This window comes from Watersipora subatra, chromosome 2 (genome assembly GCF_963576615.1).
Source record: "Watersipora subatra chromosome 2, tzWatSuba1.1, whole genome shotgun sequence".
Taxonomy (NCBI): domain Eukaryota; kingdom Metazoa; phylum Bryozoa; class Gymnolaemata; order Cheilostomatida; family Watersiporidae; genus Watersipora; species Watersipora subatra.
The window spans coordinates 37,463,358-37,489,377 of NC_088709.1; the positions used below are offsets into that span (position 1 = coordinate 37,463,358).

General features: G+C 35.8%; 1 protein-coding gene across 1 annotated transcript in view; it reads left to right on the top strand.

The window, feature by feature from the left end:
- LOC137388947 (alsin-like) overlaps positions 1-26,020 on the top strand; it is a 116,080-nt gene that overhangs the window by 22,647 nt on the left and 67,413 nt on the right. Inside the window, exons 3-8 of the mRNA XM_068075454.1 lie at positions 1,929-2,098; positions 7,421-7,525; positions 7,757-7,952; positions 17,327-17,469; positions 19,820-20,031; positions 24,447-24,667. Of these exons, the coding sequence (XP_067931555.1) occupies positions 1,929-2,098; positions 7,421-7,525; positions 7,757-7,952; positions 17,327-17,469; positions 19,820-20,031; positions 24,447-24,667 (1,047 nt within the window). The remainder of the gene's footprint in view (positions 1-1,928; positions 2,099-7,420; positions 7,526-7,756; positions 7,953-17,326; positions 17,470-19,819; positions 20,032-24,446; positions 24,668-26,020) is intronic.

A 26,020-nucleotide genomic window follows, 5' to 3' on the forward strand; every position in this document is an offset into this window, starting at 1 on the left:
CTCGATTTGCAAACTCGACACACTATAATTTGCCATTTAGTTCTAGTTTTACAGTACATACATAGTTTAATTCCTATTAGCTAACGGCTGCCTACTGATGTACCAATGTTACTATAACCAGATCTACGGTTATGCTACCGTATTACCAATATATTTCACCTTACTTTTGAAAAGTCGCATTGCGTGTTCACATTCTCGAGTTATGAACTCGAGTTATGAACTCGAGTTATGAACGCGCAACGCGAAGCACTGTAAGGCGCCATACAAGGGAGTATATAATATGCTCATTATGAAGTGAGGAACATAGGCCCTACTGATTAGATTTATCATATAATAGAGTGAGGAACATAAGCCCTCATGATTATATATATATATATATATATATATATATATATATATATATATATATATATAATAATAATTAAGTGAGGAACTTAGGCCCTCATTATTATATTTATAATATAATAGAGTGAGGAATAGAGACTTTCATGATTATAATTATAATGAAATGAGGAACATATTCTATATATAATATACGTAACTGGCCGTAACTATATACAGCTAATAATATAAATAACTTAATTAATAAAATAGTTAAAATATAACCTTGTCCCACGAACAAACGAGCGGAAGCGAAGTATGAGAGTTGTTATGATAAATGCAGGTGCACACAACTTACGAAAATTAATCATCAGCAATGAGACGAATACTTGTCAAAAAATTTCTTCAAAAAATTCCACCATCGTTTTGTAGAGTTGTAAAGTATAATAATGATACAAAACACATTTAAGCCTATTTAAATATGTTACCAAGCTTTTGTAAACCGTCGGCATTATCTTAAAACTTACCCATCTGATCAGATTATACACAAGTAGACAGATTAATTTGGACGAAAATCACAACGAAACGCTTGAAAAGCTTAGTTTAACAAAAGTCAAGACTGGAAATTAAAACGCCGAGCGACAGTGAATAGAATGATAAAGTCGTGCGCATTTTGCGAAAAAATCACATGCGCCTTTCACCAGTCTATAGCATTGTCGAAGGTTTCTGTAATTAATGTAGGAGTACTGAAATCATTTCATTTTTGCCGATTTTAAAGTAACTGACATTTAAGACTCTTGAGTGCTTCGGTATTCTAACTGATGTACAACGCAGTGTAAGTAAAGGAAATGACAATGATATTTTTTTTAACGATTCTTATGAGATTTTAAGATTATGAGATTATACTTATAAGATTATAAAAACTATGACGTTTTTAAATGTTAACAAAATTGTGTATTGGTTTTATATTATTACTATATTAATAATATTGGTTATTCTAATAATATCAGTGCATTTTACTTCTAATTTTGGCCAATATTGCAGTTCTCCTATTGCAGGGGGGAGATATAAACATATGATCTTTTCCTTTCATTATTGCTGTTTGTTGTATATAATAACACCCAGTACATTACAGCTACCATTGCAGTTATCTTATTGCACTGCAGTGCCATTTGACTGCTAATATTGCATCTCTCAACCATCAGTACCCTTTCCTTTTTCCAATATCACTTTGGTCGTGGGCTGTATGACAGTGGAATATCACTTTGGTCGTGGGCTGTATGACAGTGGCACTTCTAGTAAATATACATGTTTGCAATTTGAATGTCGCGAGCTCAAATCCAGACAGAAATAAATGATCGTTTGTCGCAAAAACTTTATTGCTATAACTGGACAGACACATGACAGACAGACAATAAGATTTATTTATATTGATACAAAGCCTAGTAAATCTGTATAGATGAATTGCTGAGATGTATCATTTGTTAACATGGAACATTGGCAGATGCACAAAGACTAAAATTAGTGAATAGTTGTGGCGGTGTTCATTCTTATTTCTCCTTTGTTTGGTTTGACTATGACAATAATTTCCCTTCATGTCGTTACAGCGGAGGAGATCACTTCAGTTGCAGTTGGTTCTTACCATACGGTTTGTGGCTCAATTAGCGGTAATGTCTACTGTTGGGGTGATTCCTCCCACTGCCAATGTGGCAGCTTAGAGACCTGTCGATATACGACCCCTCTTCGCATCGCCTCCTTCGACTCTCCTGTAAAAAAGGTTAGTGTAATGATGAAGTATTTGCATAGGAAGGTGTTGATGCATTTGAGGGATATTCACAGAGAAATATTATCTGTGAGTTACCAAACAAGCGTGCATGCTTAGTTCATTTCCTGGGCAGTCATGCTGGTAAGCAGCTTATGTAAGGGCATTACCTAGTACTTTTACTTAATTGTCTGAAATTACTGGGCAATAGGCAAGTCCCTTAGTGGCCTCTCAGAGTCATCTTAAGCACCACATTTTGAGCAATTCATGAAATTATTTAGATCCTACAAGTGGAGTTGTCCACACAATTAGTAATGAATCTATTCACACTGTAAACCCTGCAGGTTCCAGGCTGGTAGGCTTTAGAATGCTTTCTTACACAGAAAAAACGCCAGGTAGCAGCTACAATATTTGCAGTTCATTGCACCATGTGGGTGTAAACACTCTCAATTTGAATCAAATTACTAACGTCTTATGCCCGAGTTTGCCATTCATGTCTGAGTTGCGCTCTGGTATTTCAAGAAGGAATGATCAAGCTTTTAGTTATATTAGCAGGTTTGCGATGTATTATTAATTTTTTATTCAAAATTTAATACACATGTTTGCTACACATAAAATAGACTCTCAAATTGGTTAAGATTCTTAACGCTTCAAGTCTAGTTTGACTGTAACAATTACGGTATATATAGTTGAGTGAGTACTTCAAAGAGAGAACTCGCAATGAATTATTTAATTGTTTCTATTGTTTTATGCTAATTTCTTGACTATGTTTTCTAACTAATGAGAGTTTAAACACTTTTTGCAAGTTTAACAGTAAAAATGATGTTTGATACTGCCGTTACCTTTATTACTGAGCTCTTCAGTGTGTCTCTGGCAGAGTATAATGAGTTCTTTCAGTGTGTCTCTGACAGAGTATACTGAGTTTAACAGAGTGTCTTTGACAGAGTATACTGAGCTCTACAGTGTGTCTCTGACAGAGTATACTGAGTTCTACAGTGTGTCTCTGACAGAGTATACTGAGTTTTTTCAGTATGTCTCTGACATAGTATACTGAGTTCTACAGTGTGTCTCTGACAGAGTATACTGAGTTTTTTCAGTGTGTCTCTGACAGAGTATACTGAGTTTAACAGTGTGTCTCTGACAGAGTATACTGAGTTCTACAGTGTGTCTCTGACAGAGTATACTGAGTTCTACAGTGTGTCTCTGACAGAGTATACTGAGTTTTTTCAGTGTGTCTCTGACAGAGTATACTGAGTTTAACAGAGTGTCTTTGACAGAGTATACTGAGCTCTACAGTGTGTCTCTGACAGAGTATACTGAGTTCTACAGTGTGTCTCTGACAGAGTATACTGAGTTTTTTCAGTGTGTCTCTGACATAGTATACTGAGTTCTACAGTGTGTCTCTGACAGAGTATACTGAGTTTTACAGTGTGTCTCTGATAGAGTTTACTGAGATCTTCAGTGTGTCTCTGGCGGAGTATACTGAGTTTTTTCAGTGTGTCTCTGACAGAGTATACTTAGTTTTATGGTGTGTCTCTCACAGAGTATACTGAGCTCTACAGTGTGTCTCTGACAGAATATATTGAGCTCTACAGTGTGTCTCTGATAGAGTATACTGAGTTCTACAGTGTGTCTCTGACAGAGTATACTGAGTTTTACAGTGTGTCTCTGACAGAGTATACTGAGTTCTACAGTGTGTTTCTGACAGAGTATACTGAGTTCTACAGTGTGTCTCTGACAGAGTATACTGAGTTTTACAGTGTGTCTCTGACAGAATATACTGAGTTTTTTCAGTGTGTCTCTGACAAAGTATACTGAGTTTTACAGTGTGTCTCTGACAAAGTATACTGAGTTTTACAGTGTGTCTCTGATAGAGTATACTGAGTTCTACAGTGTGTCTCTGGGAGAGTATACTGAGTTATACAGTGTCTCTGATAGAGTATACCGAGTTCTACAGTGTGTCTCTGACAGAGTAGACTGAGTTTTACAGTGTCTCTCTGACAGAGTATACTGAGTTCTACAGTGTGTCTCTGACAGAGAATACTGAGTTTTACAGTGTGTCTCTGACAGAGTATACTGAGTTTTACAGTGTGTCTCTGATAGAGTTTACTGAGATCTTCAGTGTGTCTCTGGCGGAGTATACTGAGTTTTTTCAGTGTGTCTCTGACAGAGTATACTTAGTTTTATTGTGTGTCTCTCACAAAGTATACTGAGCTCTACAGTGTGTCTCTGACAGAATATATTGAGCTCTACAGTGTGTCTCTGATAGATTATACTGAGTTCTACAGTGTGTTTCTGACAGAGTATACTGAGTTCTACAGTGTGTCTCTGACAGAGTATACTGAGTTTTACAGTGTGTCTCTGACAGAGTATACTGAGTTTTTTCAGTGTGTCTCTGACAAAGTATACTGAGTTTTACAGTGTGTCTCTGACAAAGTATACTGAGTTTTACAGTGTGTCTCTGATAGAGTATACTGAGTTCTACAGTGTGTCTCTGGGAGAGTATACTGAGTTTTACAGTGTGTATCTGACAGAGTATGCTGAGTTCTACAGTGTGTCTCTGACAGAGTATGCTGAGTTCTACAGTGTGTCTCTGACAGAGCATACTGAGTTTTACAGTGTGTCTCTGACAGAGTATACTGAGTTCTACATCATGCTTTTGTCACTAATTCTTTGTTTGTTTCTAATAATTGTTTATACTTTAAACATGCTTCAATTAAAGTTTGTGTATTGAATTCATTACATTGTTGAATGCGCAGAGCAAGACTGATGGAGACATGCTCTCCTACATGTTATCGGTTGATGGAGAAGTGATGAGTGATAAGTTGCTCATCAAGTAGTATAGTTTCTAAGATTATCAGAGCACTAGTTTTACAACATCAATTGGACAGTTTGAAATGACTTTAGTCCAGCTGTCACAACCAAAAGCCTAATACTAACTTTGGTTGGCTAATATCTAGCAGCTACATCCAGTTAATAAGACTATTTCATTTTCGGCTCTAGATGTCAAGTGGCTAATAGCTCATTCAATTTGTGAATTTCGCCCATCTAAAGGTCCTTTATTCTAGGTTTTTGGCACCCACTTTATACCCACTAGTGTGAACATTCCTTGATTGTTTTTGGCATTATACACGCTAGTGTGAACATTCCTTGAATGTCTTTGGCATTATACACGCTAGTGTGAACTTTCCTTGATTGTCTTTGGCATTATACACACTAGTGTGAACATTCCTTGATTGTCTTTGGTATTATACACGCCAGTGTGAACATTCCTTGATTGTCTTTGGTATTATACACGCTAGCGGTAACATTCCTTGATTGTCTTTGGCATTATACACACCGGTGTGAACATTCCTTGATTGTCTTTGGTATTATACACACTAGTGTGAACATTCCTTGATTGTCTTTGGCAATATACACACTAGTGTGAACATTCCTTGATTGTCTTTGGTATTATACACACCAGTGTGAACATTCCTTGATTGTCTTTGGTATTATACACACTAGTGTGAACATTCCTTGATTGTCTTTGGCAATATACACACTAGTGTGAACATTCCTTGATTGTCTTTGGTATTATACACACTAGTGTGAACATTCCTTGATTGTCTTTTGCATTATACACACTAGTGTGAACATTTCTTGATTGTCTTTGGTATTATACACGCTAGTGTGAACATTCCTTTATTGTTTTTGGTATTATGCACACTAGTGTGAACATTCCTTGATTGTCTTTGGTATTATACAAACTAGTGTGAACATTCCTTGATTGTCTTTTGCATTATACACACTAGTGTGAACATTTCTTGATTGTCTTTAGTATTATACGCGCTAGTGTGAACATTCCTTTATTGTTTTTGGTATTATACACACTAGTGTGAACATTCCTTGATTGTCTTTGGTATTATACAAACTAGTGTGAACATTCCTTGATTGTCTTTTGCATTATACACACTAGTGTGAACATTTCTTGATTGTATTTGGTATTATACGCGCTAGTGTGAACATTCCTTTATTGTCTTTGGTATTATACAAACTAGTGTGAACATTTCTTAATTGTCATTGTGTGTCCCTTCAGCTATAGATATAGCCGCACGCTGATTATTTTACCGAAGAGGCCACGCGTTGCGACGTCGTTGTTGAGAAATATTTTTCGTAATGTTCAATTACTGTTGCTAGAGTCAAGGCCAATTATATTTGTGAGTAGTGCCTCGACACTCTCTCGCCTTTCGGCTTCCGGTCAGACAAAGTACGATATCTCATTTTTACATTTGTACCAGCATTATGAGATAATAGTATTGTCGTATTCAAAGTTTTGATGGATATCTTGTGGTGGAATAGTAACTTTTTTTAACCTTTATTCATGCGTTTTTATGGTCGACTGTCTTTGACTCATTTTTGAGACTTTCCCCTCTGTTGCGTAGTACCTTAATTTTATTATTCGTTGACAACATAACCAACAATCTTTAGGACTTTTATAGTATCGGCAGTGTTGTCCCAACAATTCTCTATAAAATCAGCCTAAAATAACGAAGCAGTTTTAAATTTGCTTTCGGAAGTTTCATTTTAAAAGCTGTCATTTTTTGTGTAAGTTTTGTATGTACCTTCCTAATTCGAGAACAGATAATTACTCATGTTGATGACATTATAGCCAATTCAGATTCTGATTTTTGTTGTCCGCAGATAATTAATTTACATTAACTTAATTAACTTACAGCACTGACTCTGATTGTGATGAAAGTAAAACTTTGGTAAGAGTCAGTAGCATTGTAGAGGATCGTTCTAGCTTTGTAGCAATCGTAGCTTCACATAGTTTTAGCAATGCACCAAGTATAGATACATTGAATTAAATACATCTGAACCCTTTTATAGTTGTTTTATTTTTTGTAATTTATTTGACCTGCACAAATGACATGCATTTTCCTCATGATATGATGTTTGAAATTTAGAATGGGAAATTTTGGTATATAGGTTAAATACACATAACTTTTCTGTCCAAAGACTTTTTTATTACCCGGGCAACACCGGGTAGTACAGCTAGTAGCCTATATATATGTATATAATAATTGCTTATTATATGCTTTATAACATGACAACTGTAAACATAACTATGTATGTTATATGCTTTATAACATGACAATAGTAACATGACTAATGTCATGTTTCTGTTTGTTATAAACCAATCAAATCACAATGTGATTCTTTTAGCTTTCCTGTTTTTTGTAATAATTCGATGAGCTCATGGAGCATTTCGGTTCTCCAATCAGCCATTTTTGTTTATATAGTATATAACATTCGACTGATTTTATGTTATTTCCCTTTTAACATTTTTCATAGGTTGATTGTTGTTTAACAAGTTCAGTTGCACTTCTCGCTGATGGGAGGCTTTTAGCCTGGGGCAGCGGCAGCGTCCTTCAGTATACTACATGCAACAAGCCCCAGGTGAGCTTTTCATTAGTTTCTGATGAGGGTATTGTCTCACTATCTTATCTGAATACATAAAGCAGATATGCGACAGTTTAACCAATTGAAGTTGAAGTTTGACAGTATTTGTAAATGGTAGTTGGTAATATCATTTACATGCAGTTTGCCATTATCACATGCACTCATACCTAACATAGATTCACAATTCTTTTTTTTAATGATAATAATATACTCTTGCCCGTGTTGCAGGTGCTTGAGTTATCTCCTTTTCGGTTCATCGAGGACAGATTTGTATTAGATGTCTCTTGTGGTGCTGATTTCATCGTCGCTGTTTTAAAGAAGCCAACTACAAAGACGAAGACTATTGCAGCAAAGAGTAGCTTTGTTATTGTTCACAAATCTGACAGCCAGCACACTTCTTTCAACAGCGAAGAGTTCAACAAAGGTAGTTACTGCTCCTACCCAGCTAAGTTACTGTTAGGAGATGTACTTTGATTGTGTATCGACCATTGTGAATAATTAGCACATATGAGGATATTGTCATGGCTGCGCAGTCCAAACGTAGTCAGGGATTTATAGCTGAGCTGTTGTAGCGACATCTTATGGGGCTGTGTCTGATTTATAGCTGAGCTGTTGTAGCGACATCTTATGGGGCTATATGTCTGATTTGTAGAAAAACCAATTATTTTTGATGTATGATTTTGTACACAGCAGCGATAGCAGATTGATTGACACAGTTTTCTGATGGACCTGACTCTAAAGCCTGGTTCTCATATACGTCGCAAAGCACCAGCGGTAATATCGCGCAGCAAAACACTTGCGGTGCTCGGCGCAGTTTAATGTTCACATAAAAGCCAAATCGTTGATAATATCGTAAACATAATTGCGTAATCAAATAAAATGTTCGCTCGCCATGCCGTTCTTATAATGGTGACGTTTACCCGTACAGTGCATTTCGGGAAGGTTTTGCTTGCGGCCGTTTGCGAAATTTGAACAGCGCTAAACTATTGCAATGCCGCCGGCAACTACCGGCGATCCTCGGCGGTCCTCGGCGCATACGTTCCCATTTCATCGCTAATAGCCTGCGGTGTGTCGCCAGTGCTTTGCGACGTATATGGGAACCCGGCTTAAGAACTGTAGTACAGTTGAACCTTTAGACCAGTGTTTCAGTTCCTCCGCGGTGGAGCTCAGTCTACTTGTATTTTAATCCAATTAATGTCTCTGAAAATAACTTAAATCATATTGACTATTTTCAGACCTGACAAAAACAACCTGTTATCAAATATCCTGTTATCAAACATCTTGTTATCCTGTTATCAGGTTTTAAAAAAAAAAACATGAAATTTTTTCAATTTCAATCAATTTTTTTCAATGTGTGTGTGCACATCAGAATGCTCATTCAATATTGCACATCAGAATGCTCATACAATATTGCACGTCAGAATTCTCATACAATATTACACATCAGAAGGCTCATACGATATTGCACATCAGAATGCTCATACAATATTGCACATCAGAATGCTCTTACAATATTGCACATCAGAATGCTCATACAATATTGCACATCAGAATGCTCTTACAATATTACACATCAGAAGGCTCATACGATATTGCACATCAGAATGCTCATACAATATTGCACATCAGAATGCTCTTACTATATTACACATCAGAAACCTCATACAATATTACACATCAGAATGCTCTTACAATATTGCACATCAAAATGCTCATACATTATTGCACATCAGAATGCTCATACAATATTACACATCAGAATGCTCTTACAATATTGCACATCAGAATGCTCATACAATATTACACATCAGAATGCTCTTACAATATTGCACATCAAAATGCTCATACATTATTGCACATCAGAATGCTCATACAATATTACACATCAGAATGCTCTTACAATATTGCACATCAGAATGCTCATACAATATTACACATCAGAATGCTGATACAACATTGCACATCAGAATGCTCATACAATATTGCACATCAGAATGCTCTTACAATATTGCACATCAAAATGCTCATACATTATTGCACATCAGAATGCTCATACAATATTGCACATCAGAATGCTCATACAATATTGCACATCAGAATGCTCATACAACATTACAAATCAGAATGCTCATACAATATTGCACATCAGAATGCTCATACAATATTACACATCAGAATGTTCATACAATATTGCACATCAGAATGCTCATACAATATTGCACATCAGATTGCTCCTACAATATTACACATCAGAAAGCTCATACAATATTACACATCAGAATGCTCATACAATATTACACATCAGATTGCTCATACAATATTACACATCAGAATGCTCATACAATATTACACATCAGATTGCTCATACAATATTGCACATCAGAATGCTCATACAATATTACACATCAGAATGCTCATACAATATTGCACTTCAGAGTGCTCATACAATATTACACATCAGATTGCTCATACAATATTACACATCAGAATGCTCTTACAATATTGCACATCAGCATGCTCATACAATATTACACATCAGAATGCTCATACAACATTGCACATCAGAATGCTCATACAATATTGCACATCAGAATGCTCATACAATATTGCACATCAGAATGTTCATACAATATTGCACATCAGAATGCTCATACAATATTGCACATCAGAATGCTCTTACAATATTGCACATCAAAATGCTCATACATTATTGCACATCAGAATGCTCATACAATATTACACATCAGAATGCTCATACAATATTGCACATCAGAATGCTCATACAACATTACAAATCAGAATGCTCATACAATATTGCACATCAGAATGCTCATACAATATTACACATCAGAATGCTCATACAATATTGCACATCAGAATGCTCATACAATATTGCACATCAGAATGCTCATACAATATTGCACATCAGAATGTTCATACAATATTGCACATCAGAATGCTCATACAATATTGCACATCAGAATGCTCTTACAATATTGCACATCAAAATGCTCATACATTATTGCACATCAGAATGCTCATACAATATTACACATCAGAATGCTCATACAATATTGCACATCAGAATGCTCATACAACATTACAAATCAGAATGCTCATACAATATTGCACATCAGAATGCTCATACAATATTACACATCAGAATGCTCATACAATATTGCACATCAGAATGTTCATACAATATTGCACATCAGAATGCTCATACAATATTGCACATCAGAATGCTCTTACAATATTGCACATCAAAATGCTCATACATTATTGCACATCAGAATGCTCATACAATATTACACATCAGAATGCTCATACAATATTGCACATCAGAATGCTCATACAACATTACAAATCAGAATGCTCATACAATATTGCACATCAGAATGCTCATACAATATTACACATCAGAATGCTCATACAATATTGCACATCAGAATTCTCATACAATATTGCACATCAGAATGCTCCTACAATATTACACATCAGAATGCTCATACAATATTACACATCAGAATGCTCATACAATATTGCGCATCAGAATGCTCATACAATATTACACATCAGAAGGCTCATACAATATTGCACATCAGAATGCTCTTACAATATTGCACATCAGAATGCTCATACAATATTGCACTGGAAACTATGGCCGGCTGACACTTGGAGACTATAGCCTGCTGACACTTGGAGACTATAGCCTGCTGACACTTGGAGACTCTAGCCTGCTGACACTTGGAGGCTATAGTTCGCTGACACTTGGAGGTCATAGCCTGCTGACACTTGGAGACTATAGCTTGCTGACACTTGGAGACTAAGCTTGCTGACACTTGGAGCTTATAGCTTGCTGACACTTGGAGACTGTAGCTTGCTGGCGTTTGGAGGCCTTAGCCTGCTGACACTTGGAGACTATAGCCGGCTGACACTTGGAGAATCTAGCCTGCTGACACTTGGAGGCTATAGTCCGCTGACACTTGGAGGTCATAGCCGGCTGACACTTGGAGACTATAGCTTGCTGACACTTCGAGACTATAGCTTGCTGACACTTGGAGGTTATAGCTTGCTGACACTTGGAGACTCTAGTCTGCTGACATTTGGAGTCTATAGTTCGCTGACACTTGGAGGTTATAGCCTGCTGACACTTGGAGACTATAGCCTGCTGACACTTGGAGACTATAGCTTGCTGACGCTTGGAGACTATAGCCTGCTGACACTTGGAGGCTATAACCTGCTGAACCTGCTGACTCTTGGAGGTTATTGCCTGCTAAATTTATTAACTAGTTTTATAAAAATGATTGTGTCGATGTTTGCGCCTACCATCAAAGATTCAAAAATCACTTTACAAATTATAATATTTGTGGATGTCATTCTCATATAAATTCACAAGCAGGTTGTTCCTGCTCTTGTACTGATTCTACTAATTCTTGCATCAGACCGTGGCAGCTGGACCATGAAGTAATATGCATATAATTTTACCTATCAAAGAGACTCTAATGAACAATTGACAATTAAAACTTGGCCTGTTGGTTACTACTAGCAGGTATCTTATTGAGGATTTAAATTTGTCTGGTTTTTTTGCAGTGTTACGGGTTACACATTTTTGGGGTCTTTAATTTGCTACTAAAATTTTCACTGGCAATGAATTTCATTCATTAATCATAATTCCAAAGAAATAATATGGGGCATATGAAAAGAAGTTGTTTATGTGTCAGCATTAGACACATTTTTATGTGTGAAGTTTTGTGTTATAGGCAGTTATTAATTGGTTTAGGAGTCATCATTCTCTGCATTCAACTTGCCCAAGTAACGGAATGGTTTTCACTTAGGTAGACTGTTAGTTTTTTCTGTTCAATCTGTTTGGTATTGCTCTATAGTGCATCTATTACGTTGCCTGTATAATACCTGTATTGCTTTATAGTGCATCTATTATATTGCCTGTATAATACCTGTATTGCTCTATAGTGCATCTATTACATTGCCTGTATAATACCTGTATTGCTCTATAGTGCATTTATTATATTGCCTGTATAATGCCTGTATTGCTCTATTGTGCATCTATTATATTGCCTGTATAATGCCTGTATTGCTCTATAGTGCATCTATTACATTGCCTGTATAATACCTGTATTGCTCTATAGTGCATCTATTATATTGCCTGTATCATACCTGTATTGCTCTATAGTGCATTTATTTTATTGGCTGTGTAATACCTGTGTTGCTCTATAGTGCATCTATTACGTTGCCTGTATAATACCTGTATTGCTCTATAGTGCATCTATTATATTGCCTGTATAATACCTGTATTGCTCTATAGTGCATCTATTACATTGCCTGTATAATACCTGTATTGCTCTATAGTGCATTTATTATATTGCCTGTATAATGCCTGTATTGCTCTATTGTGCATCTATTATATTGCCTGTATAATGCCTGTATTGCTCTATAGTGCATCTATTATATTGCCTGTATAATGCCTGTATTGCTCTATTGTGCATCTATTATATTGCCTGTATAATGCCTGTATTGCTCTATAGTGCATCTATTATATTGCCTGTATAATACCTGTATTGCTCTACAGTGCATCTATTATATTGCCTGTATAATACCTGTATTGCTCTATAGTGCATCTATTATATTGCCTGTATAATACCTGTATTGCTCTATAGTGCATCTATTATATTGCCTGTATAATACCTGTATTGCTCTATAGTGCATCTATTATATTGCCTGTATAATGCCTGTATTGCTCTATTGTGCATCTATTATATTGCCTGTATAATGCCTGTATTGCTCTATAGTGCATCTATTATATTGCCTGTATAATGCCTGTATTGCTCTATAGTGCATCTATTATATTGCCTGTATAATACCTGTATTGCTCTATAGTGCATCTATTATATTGCCTGTATAATACCTGTATTGCTCTATAGTGCATCTATTATATTGCCTGTATAATGCCTGTATTGCTCTATAGTGCATCTATTATATTGCCTGTATAATGCTTGTATTGCTCTATAGTGCATCTATTATATTGCCTGTATAATGCCTGTATTGCTCTATAGTGCATCTATTACATTGCCTGTATAATACCTGTATTGCTCTATAGTGCATCTATTATATTGCCTGTATAATGCCTGTATTGCTTTATAGTGCATCTATTACATTGCCTGTATAATACCTGTATTGCTCTATAGTGCATCTATTATATTGCCTGTATCATACCTGTATTGCTCTATAGTGCATTTATTTTATTGGCTGTGTAATACCTGTGTTGCTCTATAGTGCATCTATTACGTTGCCTGTATAATACCTGTATTGCTCTATAGTGCATCTATTATATTGCCTGTATAATACCTGTATTGCTCTATAGTGCATCTATTACATTGCCTGTATAATACCTGTATTGCTCTATAGTGCATTTATTATATTGCCTGTATAATGCCTGTATTGCTCTATAGTGCATCTATTATATTGCCTGTATAATGCCTGTATTGCTCTATAGTGCATCTATTACATTGCCTGTATAATGCCTGTATTGCTCTATAGTGCATCTATTACATTGCCTGTATAATACCTGTATTGCTCTATAGTGCATCTATTATATTGCCTGTATAATACCTGTATTGCTCTATAGTGCATCTATTATATTGCCTGTATCATACCTGTATTGCTCTATAGTGCATCTATTATATTGCCTGTATAATGCCTGTATTGCTCTATAGTGCATCTATTATATTGCCTGTATAATACCTGTATTGCTCTATAGTGCATCTATTATATTGCCTGTATAATACCTGTATTGCTCTATAGTGCATCTATTATATTGCCTGTATAATACCTGTATTGCTCTATAGTGCATCTATTACATTGCCTGTATAATACCTGTATTGCTCTATAGTGCATTTATTATATTGCCTGTATAATGCCTGTATTGCTCTATAGTGCATCTATTATATTGCCTGTATAATGCCTGTATTGCTCTATAGTGCATCTATTACATTGCCTGTATAATGCCTGTATTGCTCTATAGTGCATCTATTACATTGCCTGTATAATACCTGTATTGCTCTATAGTGCATCTATTATATTGCCTGTATAATACCTGTATTGCTCTATAGTGCATCTATTATATTGCCTGTATAATACCTGTATTGCTCTATAGTGCATCTATTATATTGCCTGGATAATACCTGTATTGCTCTATAGTGCTTCTATTATATTGCCTGTATCATACCTGTATTGCTCTATAGTGCATCTATTATATTGCCTGTATAATACCTGTATTGCTCTATAGTGCATCTATTATATTGCCTGTATCATACCTGTATTGCTCTATAGTGCATCTATTATATTGCCTGTATAATGCCTGTATTGCTCTATAGTGCATCTATTATATTGCCTGTATAATGCCTGTATTGCTCTATAGTGCATCTATTATATTGCCTGTATAATACCTGTATTGCTCTATAGTGCATCTATTATATTGCCTGTATAATACCTGTATTGCTCTATAGTGCATCTATTATATTGCCTGTATAATACCTGTATTGCTCTATAGTGCATCTATTATATTGCCTGTATAATGCCTGTATTGCTCTATAGTGCATCTATTATATTGCCTGTATAATACCTGTATTGCGCTATAGTGCATCTATTATATTGCCTGTATAATACCTGTATTGCTCTATAGTGCATCTTTTATATTGCCTGTATAATACCTGTATTGCTCTATAGTGCATCTATTATATTGCCTGTATAATACCTGTATTGCTCTATAGTGCATCTATTATATTGCCTGTATAATACCTGTATTGCTCTATAGTGCATCTATTATATTGCCTGTATAATACCTGTATTGCTCTATAGTGCATCTATTATATTGCCTGTATAATGCCTGTATTGCTCTATAGTGCATCTATTATATTACCTGTATAATGCCTGTATTGCTCTATAGTGCATCTATTATATTGCCTGTATAATGCCTGTATTGCTCTATAGTGCATCTATTATATTGCCTGTATAAGGCCTGTATTGCTCTATAGTGCATCTATTATATTGCCTGTATAATGCCTGTATTGCTCTATAGTGCATCTATTATATTGCCTGTATAATACCTGTATTGCTCTATAGTGCATCTATTATATTGCCTGTATAATACCTGTATTGCTCTATAGTGCATCTATTATATTGCCTGTATAATACCTGTATTGCTCTATAGTGCATCTATTATATTGCCTGTATAATGCCTGTATTGCTCTATAGTGCATCTATTATATTGCCTGTATAATACCTGTATTGCGCTATAGTGCATCTATTATATTGCCTGTATAATACCTGTATTGCTCTATAGTGCATCTATTATATTGCCTGTATAATACCTGTATTGCTCTATAGTGCATCTATTATATTGCCTGTATAATGCCTGTATTGCTCTATAGTGCATCTATTATATTGCCTGTATAATACCTGTATTGCGCTATAGTGCATCTATTATATTGCCTGTATAATACCTGTATTGCTCTATAGTGCATCTATTATATTGCCTGTATAATACCTGTATTGCTCTATAGTGCATCTATTATATTGCCTGTATAATACCTGTATTGCTCTATAGTGCATCTATTATATTGCCTGTATAATACCTGTATTGCTCTATAGTGCATCTATTATATTGCCTGTATAATACCTGTATTGCTCTATAGTGCATCTATTATATTGCCTGTATAATGCCTGTATTGCTCTATAGTGCATCTATTATATTGCCTGTATAATGCCTGTATTGCTCTATAGTGCATCTATTATATTGCCTGTATAATGCCTGTATTGCTCTATAGTGCATCTATTATATTGCCTGTATAATGCCTGTATTGCTCTATAGTGCATCTATTATATTGCCTGTATATTACCGCAAAAAAGACAAACTAGTACAAACAAATCTCAATTTATGACCATTTCTTCATTTGAACAAATATTTTCAGTATGCAATGTCTGGAAATTTTTGAAATATTAATGCTATTAAGTGACAACAATAAATTAAAAAGTAAAACAATAATAATTGTGCACACAAAGTTAATTTAGAACTATTTCTAATTAACGTAAATTGCCACAAAAACTTTTGTTCTAGTCTTTCGTAGAAAGGTAAAATAACATGGTCTTACCATGTAGATTTTTCCATTGTTTTATACAATGCGTTTGATTTAATGTTATATGCAATTAGACAATTTATTGCTGATTTAAGCTTTCAAATGAATAAAGCAAAATGCTATGTATTTTTATAAGAATGTTTGATTTCACACGTGACGGTTTCACACGTGACGGTTTCACACGTGACGGTTTCACACGTGACGGTTTCACACGTGACGGTTTCACATATGAAGCAGTTATCATAATGGGTTAACTTGGTATGACGAGGGGTAACCGTAGCTTTTTGTCCTTCACTAAACTTGCTCAACTGTAGCGGTGGATCACACCGTGAAGCTTTTGGGGTGATCTAGTTGTTTGGAGACTTCCAGGTTCTATCCAGCATTCCCCAATACTATCTCAGCCTCATCATTCCTGTTTTCCCTCATATTATACAAAAAACAGTTTACATTTGCTGCCATCAGTCCAGTATTATACAGCTTCTCCATTTATCAAATCTCTCAAACTTTGTCGTATTCCAGTATTTTGTACAAGATTTTTATATTCAAGTGTGCTATGTAGTTTCATGAATCAGGGTTGTTTTACGGCGCAACACAGAAATCTAGTTCTGACAAACACTGGTTTATGATGTCTAGTGTGTTTTAGAGCTTGGAGAAAAAATCCACTGCCCCCTGGGATTAGAGCTGACAGAAGAACACGTTCTAGTCCCGCCTTCAACTCGCGACAGTCCAATTAGCCTCCGGAAGTTTCTTGGGAGGGAAACAAGATCGTCATCTATCAACTCAAGGGTAAAGTAGTTGCGTATTGCTGTGATACAGAGTATTATTAATATATCAACTCAAAGGTAAAGTAATTGTGTATTGCTGTGATACAGAGTATTATTAGTATATCAACTCAAAGGTAAAGTAATTGTGTATTGCTGTGATACAGATTATTATTAATATATCAACTCAAAGGTAAAGTAATTGTGTATTGCTGTGATACAGAGTATTATTAGTATATCAACTCAAAGGTAAAGTAGTTGTGTATTGCTGTGATACAGAGTATTATTAGTATATCAACTCAAAGGTAAAGTAATTGTGTATTGCTGTGATACAGAGTATTATTAGTATATCAACTCAAAGGTAAAGTAATTGTGTATTGCTGTGATACAGAGTATTATTAGTATATCAACTCAAAGGTAAAGTAGTTGTGTATTGCTGTGATACAGATTATTATTAATATATCAACTCAAGGCTAAAGTAGTTGTGTATTGCTGTGATACAGAGTATTATTAATATATCAACTCAAAGGTAAAGTAGTTGTGTATTGCTGTGATACAGAGTATTATTAATATATCAACTCAAAGGTAAAGTAGTTGTGTATTGCTGTGATACAGATTATTATTAATATATCAACTCAAAGGTAAAGTAATTGTGTATTGCTGTGATACAGATTATTTTTAATATATCAACTCAAAGGTAAAGTAGTTGCGTATTGCTGTAATACAGAGTATTATTAATATATCAACTCAAAGGTAAAGTAATTGTGTATTGCTGTGATACAGAGTATTATTAATATATCAACTCAAAGGTAAAGTAGTTGTGTATTGCTGTGATACAGAGTATTATTAATATATCAACTCAAAGGTAAAGTAGTTGTGTATTGCTGTGATACAGAGTATTATTAATATATCAACTCAAAGGTAAAGTAGTTGTGTATTGCTGTGATACAGAGTATTATTAGTATATAAACTCAAAGGTAAAGTAGTTGTGTATTGCTGTGATACAGAGTATTATTAGTATATAAACTCAAGGGTAAAGTAGTTGTGTATTGCTGTTATACAGAGTATTATTAGTATATAAACTCAAAGGTAAAGTAGTTGTGTATTGCTGTTATACAGAGTATTATTAGTATATAAACTCAAGGGTAACGTAGTTGTGTATTGCTGTTATACAGAGTATTATTAGTATATAAACTCAAAGGTAAAGTAGTTGTGTATTGCTGTTATACAGAGTATTATTAGTATATAAACTCAAGGGTAAAGTAATTGTGTATTGCTGTGATACAGAGTATTATTAGTATATAAACTCAAAGGTAAAGTAATTGTGTATTGCTGTGATACAGAGTATTATTAATATATCAACTCAAAGGTAAAGTAGTTGTGTATTGCTGTGATACAGAGTATTATTAGTATATCAACTCAAAGGTAAAGTAGTTGTGTATTGCTGTTATACAGAGTATTATTAGTATATAAACTCAAGGGTAACGTAGTTGTGTATTGCTGTTATACAGAGTATTATTAGTATATCAACTCAAAGGTAAAGTAGTTGTGTATTGCTGTGATACAGAGTATTATTAGTATATAAACTCAAAGGTAAAGTAGTTGTGTATTGCTGTTATACAGAGTATTATTAGTATATAAACTCAAGGGTAAAGTAATTGTGTATTGCTGTGATACAGAGTATTATTAGTATATAAACTCAAAGGTAAAGTAATTGTGTATTGCTGTGATACAGAGTATTATTAATATATCAACTCAAAGGTAAAGTAGTTGTGTATTGCTGTGATACAGAGTATTATTAGTATATAAACTCAAGGGTAAAGTAGTTGTGTATTGCTGTGATACAGAGTATTATTAGTATATAAACTCAAAGGTAAAGTAGTTGTGTATTGCTGTGATACAGAGTATTATTAGTATATAAACTCAAAGGTAAAGTAGTTGTGTATTGCTGTGATGCAGAGTATTATTAGTATATAAACTCAAGGGTAAAGTAATTGTGTATTGCTGTTATACAGAGTATTATTAATATATCAACTCAAAGGTAAAGTAGTTGTGTATTGCTGTGATACAGAGTATTATTAGTATATCAACTCAAGGGTAAAGTAATTGTGTATTGCTGTTATACAGAGTATTATTAATATATCAACTCAAAGGTAAAGTAGTTGTGTATTGCTGTGATACAGAGTATTATTAATATATCAACTCAAAGGTAAAGTAGTTGTGTATTGCTGTGATACAGAGTATTATTAGTATATAAACTCAAGGGTAACGTAGTTTTTGCTATGGTACAGAGTGTTGTTGGTTCAAGATTTAGCTTCGCAACTTAAATGGGAGAGTACTGTGTTTTTAATCTCTTCAACTGCCTCGTTTTTTAGAGATCGCATGTATCTAGCACGGAATCCTCGGTTACATGTATGAATGGAGTAACACATCATCAGGTGGGTTGCACTCAAGAAGAGGTTAACCCCGCATCCAAAACTCGTCCACGCTCACTAACTTCTGTATCTCAGCAACCTGTCATCAATGTGGACACAAATGAAGCTGAGCAGTGGCTCAAGGCTAGGATAGGCGACCAGTTTACAGTCAGGTTCGGAACTCGAGCTACACTAAGTAGAATCATGAAAACATTTTGGCTCACTCAAACGTAGAAAATGTGTGTGATGTTTAGTTGTCATTATTAGATATTGTCGGTGTCGAGTAAAGCATTGTTTTATTGCTGGTATAACTTCCATGCACCCTTTTAGTTCTACGCTAGCTGCATTACCCGTGTTCAGAAATAGATTTACGTAAAGCAATAGTTTTATTGAGAGTTGTCTTTCATATTGTAAAACAACTCCAAATATGCAATCTACTGAAATTTTTGTGCTGATCAGACTGCATACACATATACAGTCGTCCATGTCAACAATTTTGGAGAGACTAATGAAAATATGCAATGTGTTTTACAGCTAGTGTACAATGCATCAATCTCGAACCGCTCAAATCGGATTTGTCCTAATTTTGTACACAGAACTGATAATGAAATTGGCATTGCTATGCAAACTGAAGTTCTCCAAACCGGCAGTATTGAAACTTTTTCCATATTTTAAAAAATTCTAGAAAATATTTTGCTATTGCACTGCTAAGCTATCGCCAGCATTTATTGAATTGAGACTTCTACATGCTTAAAACACTAACCATGACTCACCAGTTCTTCGTCTATAGCCTGTGTTTTGACATGGTATATACAAACTGTGCAGCAGTAATGTGGTTGTGTTGATAAAACTTATTATCAATAAAATCTACTATATAAACTACATATATGGCCTCTCGCCTTTCAAACGAAAGGCATTACATCTGGAGCATTTTTGGACATTCGTCCCATAGACAAATTCAGCCCTATACTGTGTCGCAGAACTGTAGTCAAGTGCAAAGTTTTCTGCCCATACACATTGCCTGGTAGCAGCTGCTGTAATTAGTACATCTTGCTGTTGTCACCGTTTCATCTGCTCTGAAAATTCAGCTCGCCGAGCAGCTGTTGTAGCTGGTGCATAATGTTTTTGTCGCCGCTGCATCTGCTCAGAGGTTTTTGCACGTCTGGTCGATGTAGCTACTGCTCTGAGCCTTTTGAGTCACTGCTAGGTTGGCTCATCAGTCTGCACTTTTAGCAACTGCAGCATCTATTCTGGCCAGCTCTCGATGTACCTGTGTTTGTTCAGCGGTTTAGGCTCTTCTAGCAGCTGCTATTCTGTTTCGTTGTAGGCGTAGCTGTGTTTGCTCTGCAGTTTCTGCACTTCTAGCAGCTGCAGTAACAGTTCTGTTTCGTTGTGGGCGTAGCTGTGTTTGCTCTGCAGTTTCTGCACTTCTAGCAGCTGCAGTAACAGTTCTGTTTCGTTGTGGGCGTAGCTGTGTTTGCTCTGCAGTTTCTGCTCGTCTAACTGCTCCTTCACGAATTCGGTCTCTTCTCTACGGGAATCAATATGTTCTTGCGTTTGGGCAGTAGTCTTTTTGGGAGGCATTGTACTGCTTCAGGCGTTTCTAAAAGTGAATGAGATAGTGTGTTTTTTTGTAATATACGCTGCTCGCTTTCTTCTCACCGTCGCCTATCGCAACCTATGCGGAAAGAAATGAACATGCTTGCTAATTAGGTTGCTAATGACAAACAGTTGCAAATCCAATGTTTTCAAGTAGTGGAGGTGTGGCAATTCATAGACAATAGAACATTGAATAAGAAGTACTAACCTTTTCAATGTAGAAATTTAGTAGGTAAAATGCAGTAGCAGTACCCGTGCAAGTTACGTAGTAGCTGTAGTTCTGTAGTACTCGTAGCTAGAAAAAAGTAAAAGTAACTCAGCTGCGGAAGGAAATAAACATGTTTACTATCACAAACAGTGGCAAATCCAACGTTTTCAACCATTTCACTTAAGTAGACTCATTCTTGGGTTTTCTATAGTCAACCACCGTAGACACATTTTTGCAACTTTCTCAGCCACTGCTAGTAACTGAATTTTATCATTCGTTGATAACATAACCAACCATCTTTAAGACTTTTATGGTAGTGACAGTGTTGTCCAAAGATTTCTCTATAAAATTAGCCTAAAATTTAATTTTAAATCTTTGTGTGAGAATTTCCAACTTAACCACTTCGGGTGCATGCGCGCTATAGCGGCTTTGAGTATATTCCTCTCAAGATCATCAGCCGGTTTTTAGGCTTTGCGTTGTAGCGTTACTCATCCATCTATATTTACAGCTTGCTTACAGTTACTCTATCTACAAAGCTAAGCATGACCTTCAGACATATTTGCAGACATTGGACAGGTCAAACAGCTATGGTCAAATGAAAGAATTTCGAGTAATTTGCGTTTAAAGTTCAACGTCGCAATCAGTTAGTAACAACGCGTAGTAGCTAGTAGTGGATGCGTATAGACTTCAAATCAGCGATAGAATTGGCAGACTTTCAGTGGAGTGGTGACAAAAATAAGCTAACAGCTATGGAAGAGACTGTAAATTGCATTTTATACACAGTATAATGTTTTAATTGCTTGTTATTATATATACGTTTATACATTTATATGCCACCCTTATTAGTCAAATATGTTCGTAGAAAACCGCTATTTCATGCTACTTTAAATATTTATTATTTTTAATTTTTGCAATAAAAATAATATGATCAGATACAGAATTTTCTCTGCTTTCCAAAAAAGTAATAGGTGTTCTATGTGAAAATGTGAGTGCTTCTATGGTTCAAATGACATTTTGTTGACCCATGTCATAATCTGTAGAGCACCATGATTTTATTGTATCTGAACGTGAAATTGGATTATGCAACTGTACCCGAAGTGGTTAAAAACAACCATTTTTTGTGTAAGTTTTGAAAACGCAACCAAGTTACAAAACAAATGGCTACTTATGTTGATGACATTATAGCCGATTCAGATTTTTGTGATTACACAGATAATTAAAATAGCAATAGCAGCACTGACTCTGATGAGGATGAAAGTAATGGTTTTGTAAGAATAAGGAACATTGTAGAGGATCGTTTTGCTTGGAAGCTTCACATTGCTTTATCAATGCACAAAGTAAAGATACAACGAATTTTTTGCATAGCAGCGCTTGTTAATATGTTGGCAAAATGAAATATATAACCAAAACAAACGTTCTAGATGGAGTTTGAAATTGAAAAAATATTGTATACATATGAAGCAATATCGGCAAAATGGCTGGCAGTAGGCCGATAGCTGAATTTGTACGTGGACGCAAGTGAAAGGATTATGTATTGAAAGTGTGGCAATTCATAGACAACACAACACTGAATAAGAAGTACTTACCTTTTTAATGTGGAAATTTAGTAGCTGAGAATTGTGTTTTTTCAGTGGCCGCAAGAAACAAACGTTTACGTGATCTTCTCGGTACACGTTGGCAGTAAATATTACTTGCATGTAAATAACTACTCATTAATTTATTTAATTTAATGAGTAGTGCATTTGTATAGCTGTATAGACACCTTTGTATAGGCTACAGAACTCATGGCGGCAGACCTGCCAACCCAAGAGTGGGGCAATGCGTGAGATTTCGTTTTGGGGCAATTGATGTATCAATGATGGTATATATAAAATTGTGGAAATTGGGGCAAAAATCTCACGCATTTCTCACGCATTTTCATTTTTTCTTTGGTGTGATTGCGTGAGTCTCACGCCCAATGCGTGAGAGTTGGCAGGTATGCATGGTGGTGCTTTTTAAAGCAGCAGCAGTTTTACTGTTTAAAACAGAAGAGTGTCGTTGGGCACCGTAAAGAGGCGCGCTAACCAGAGATAACGTGATAGGTCAATAGTTATTTCATTTAGGTAGGTAGTTGATTGCATCCCAATATTCGGGAGTTATTGGCAACTCGATATATCGAACAGACAACTCCTAAAGATATGATATTAGCTCATCAATATTTATCGTCCATCCCTAGTAGGGGCGTGTGCTAACAAGAGATTCTCATTAATGCGCTCTAGCGGTGAAAGAAAAACCACAGAATAGCCGCACCCTTATATAAGCTGCATGGCTCACAAACCGTCAAAAAAATGTAGCGGCTAATAGTCTGAAAAGTACGGTATTCTATAAGACAGACAGATGGACTGACAACGATTGCCGTTTATATAGTAGATATTGGTTTTTGCATGACACGGAAGCTTGTAATAAAATCATTCAAAATTTATCTGTTAAAAATCTATCAGTGTTATGGATCTGTTTCAATTGTACACAAGGGTTTAATCTATTCTATAGTCACACCAGCTAGGGCACAATTCACCGTTATAAATAAAAAAAGTTATCAAGTAAATTTTCTATTATATATAGATCATTTAAAACAAGCTGAGAACTCGTTCAGGTATGAAAGCGTCTCTAATGTTTGTTTCTGTTGAACATGAGTCTACCCAAAGTACGAAATTATTTGAGACGGTATAAATATGCTTCTGTTATAAAAAATGTATCTCATAGGTATGGTGTTATGACGTGGCATATTTTTCAAATTTTTAGGGCAAGTGAAAACTCATCTATAACTCTATCTTGTGGTTCTCAGTCTAACTCATCAGGCTCAACTGCTGAAGGGGAGGCTACAGATTCACCCCATCCTGCGACATTAGAACACAATCCTGTGCCACCTTATATGGAGAGCATGTGGCACAGCATTACTAGCTCTTCACAGGCGGTTACCTCCGCCATGCAGGCCCACATCGTGCCAAAGATTCCTTATCTTGGTTCGTCTTTTTAGTAGGTCTTGTATATAGGTCGGAGACTAAGTTCCGTATTGACACTGTACTGGTCAAAGGTTAGTTTTGTATAGACGCTATATAGGTCGGAGGTTAGTTGTTTATAAACACTATATAGGTCATAGGTTAGTTGCGTATGAGCACTCTCAGACCCTTCACATTACTCCAAAGATCTTGATAGTAAGGGTATTATACATCAATCTCATGGAAACAATGTTGACATCGTCGGTCATTTTCAGTTGTCAGGTACTCTGGCTATGTAGTTGCTGAAATTCTATGGGTTAAATATGACAATTTGTAATCACAGTTTTCAAGTATCTGTTAATGTTTCTCACGTGAAATTATTCTGCAAGGGCTTAGCAAGTTTTCAACTTATATGTCTGCTTAACAAGAAATTTTAACCGCAGTCAAATTTTGTTGATTTTAATCTTTAAGCCTTCTGGCAGTCAGATCACATCAAACCAAAAGCAATGAACCATGATAGAAAAATATCCATACTTTCTAATAAGATCTAATAACATTATGTGCAAGTTCATCTTCAAGTCTACCGTCTGGTTCTGCTCGCATCGAGGGTATGGAATATGCGTATGGAATATGCGTATGGAGTATGCGTATGGAGTATGCGTATGGAGTACGCGTATTGAGTACGCGTATTGAGTACGCGTATGGAGTACTCCATACGCGTACTCCATACGCGTACTCCATACGCGTACTCAATACGCGTACTCCATACGCGTATTGAGTACGCGTATGGAGTACGCGTATGGAGTACGCGTATGGAGTACGCGTATGGAGTACGCGTATGGAGTACGCGTATGGAGTACGCGTATGGAGTACGCGTATGGAGTACGCGTATGGAGTACGCGTATGGAGTACGCGTATGGAGTACGCGTATGGAGTACGCGTATGGAGTACGCGTATGGAGTACGCGCATGGAGTACGCGCATGGAGTACGCGCATGGAGTACGCGCATGGCGTACGCGCATGGAGTACGCGTATCGAGTACGCGCATCGAGTACGCGTATGGAGTACGCGTATGAAGTATGCGTATGGAGTATGCGTATAAAATTCAGTTTTTTATTTCTTTTTGTCCATGGCAATTGTAAAAGAATTACAGTAGTGTGTTACACAAGGGCATGTGACAACCTCGTTGTAGGAACCTTGTTGTTAGTGGATAAGTATGTGTCTATCAATACTTCCTTAAAAATACTGGCACCTTTTAATAGTAGATCTTCGTAGGCTATTATAACAATTATAACCTTTTATTGAATGTATCCTCGAGGTCACCCGGTAGTTGATAGACTAGTCACCACACCGATTGCATGTTACCGGTATGATTGA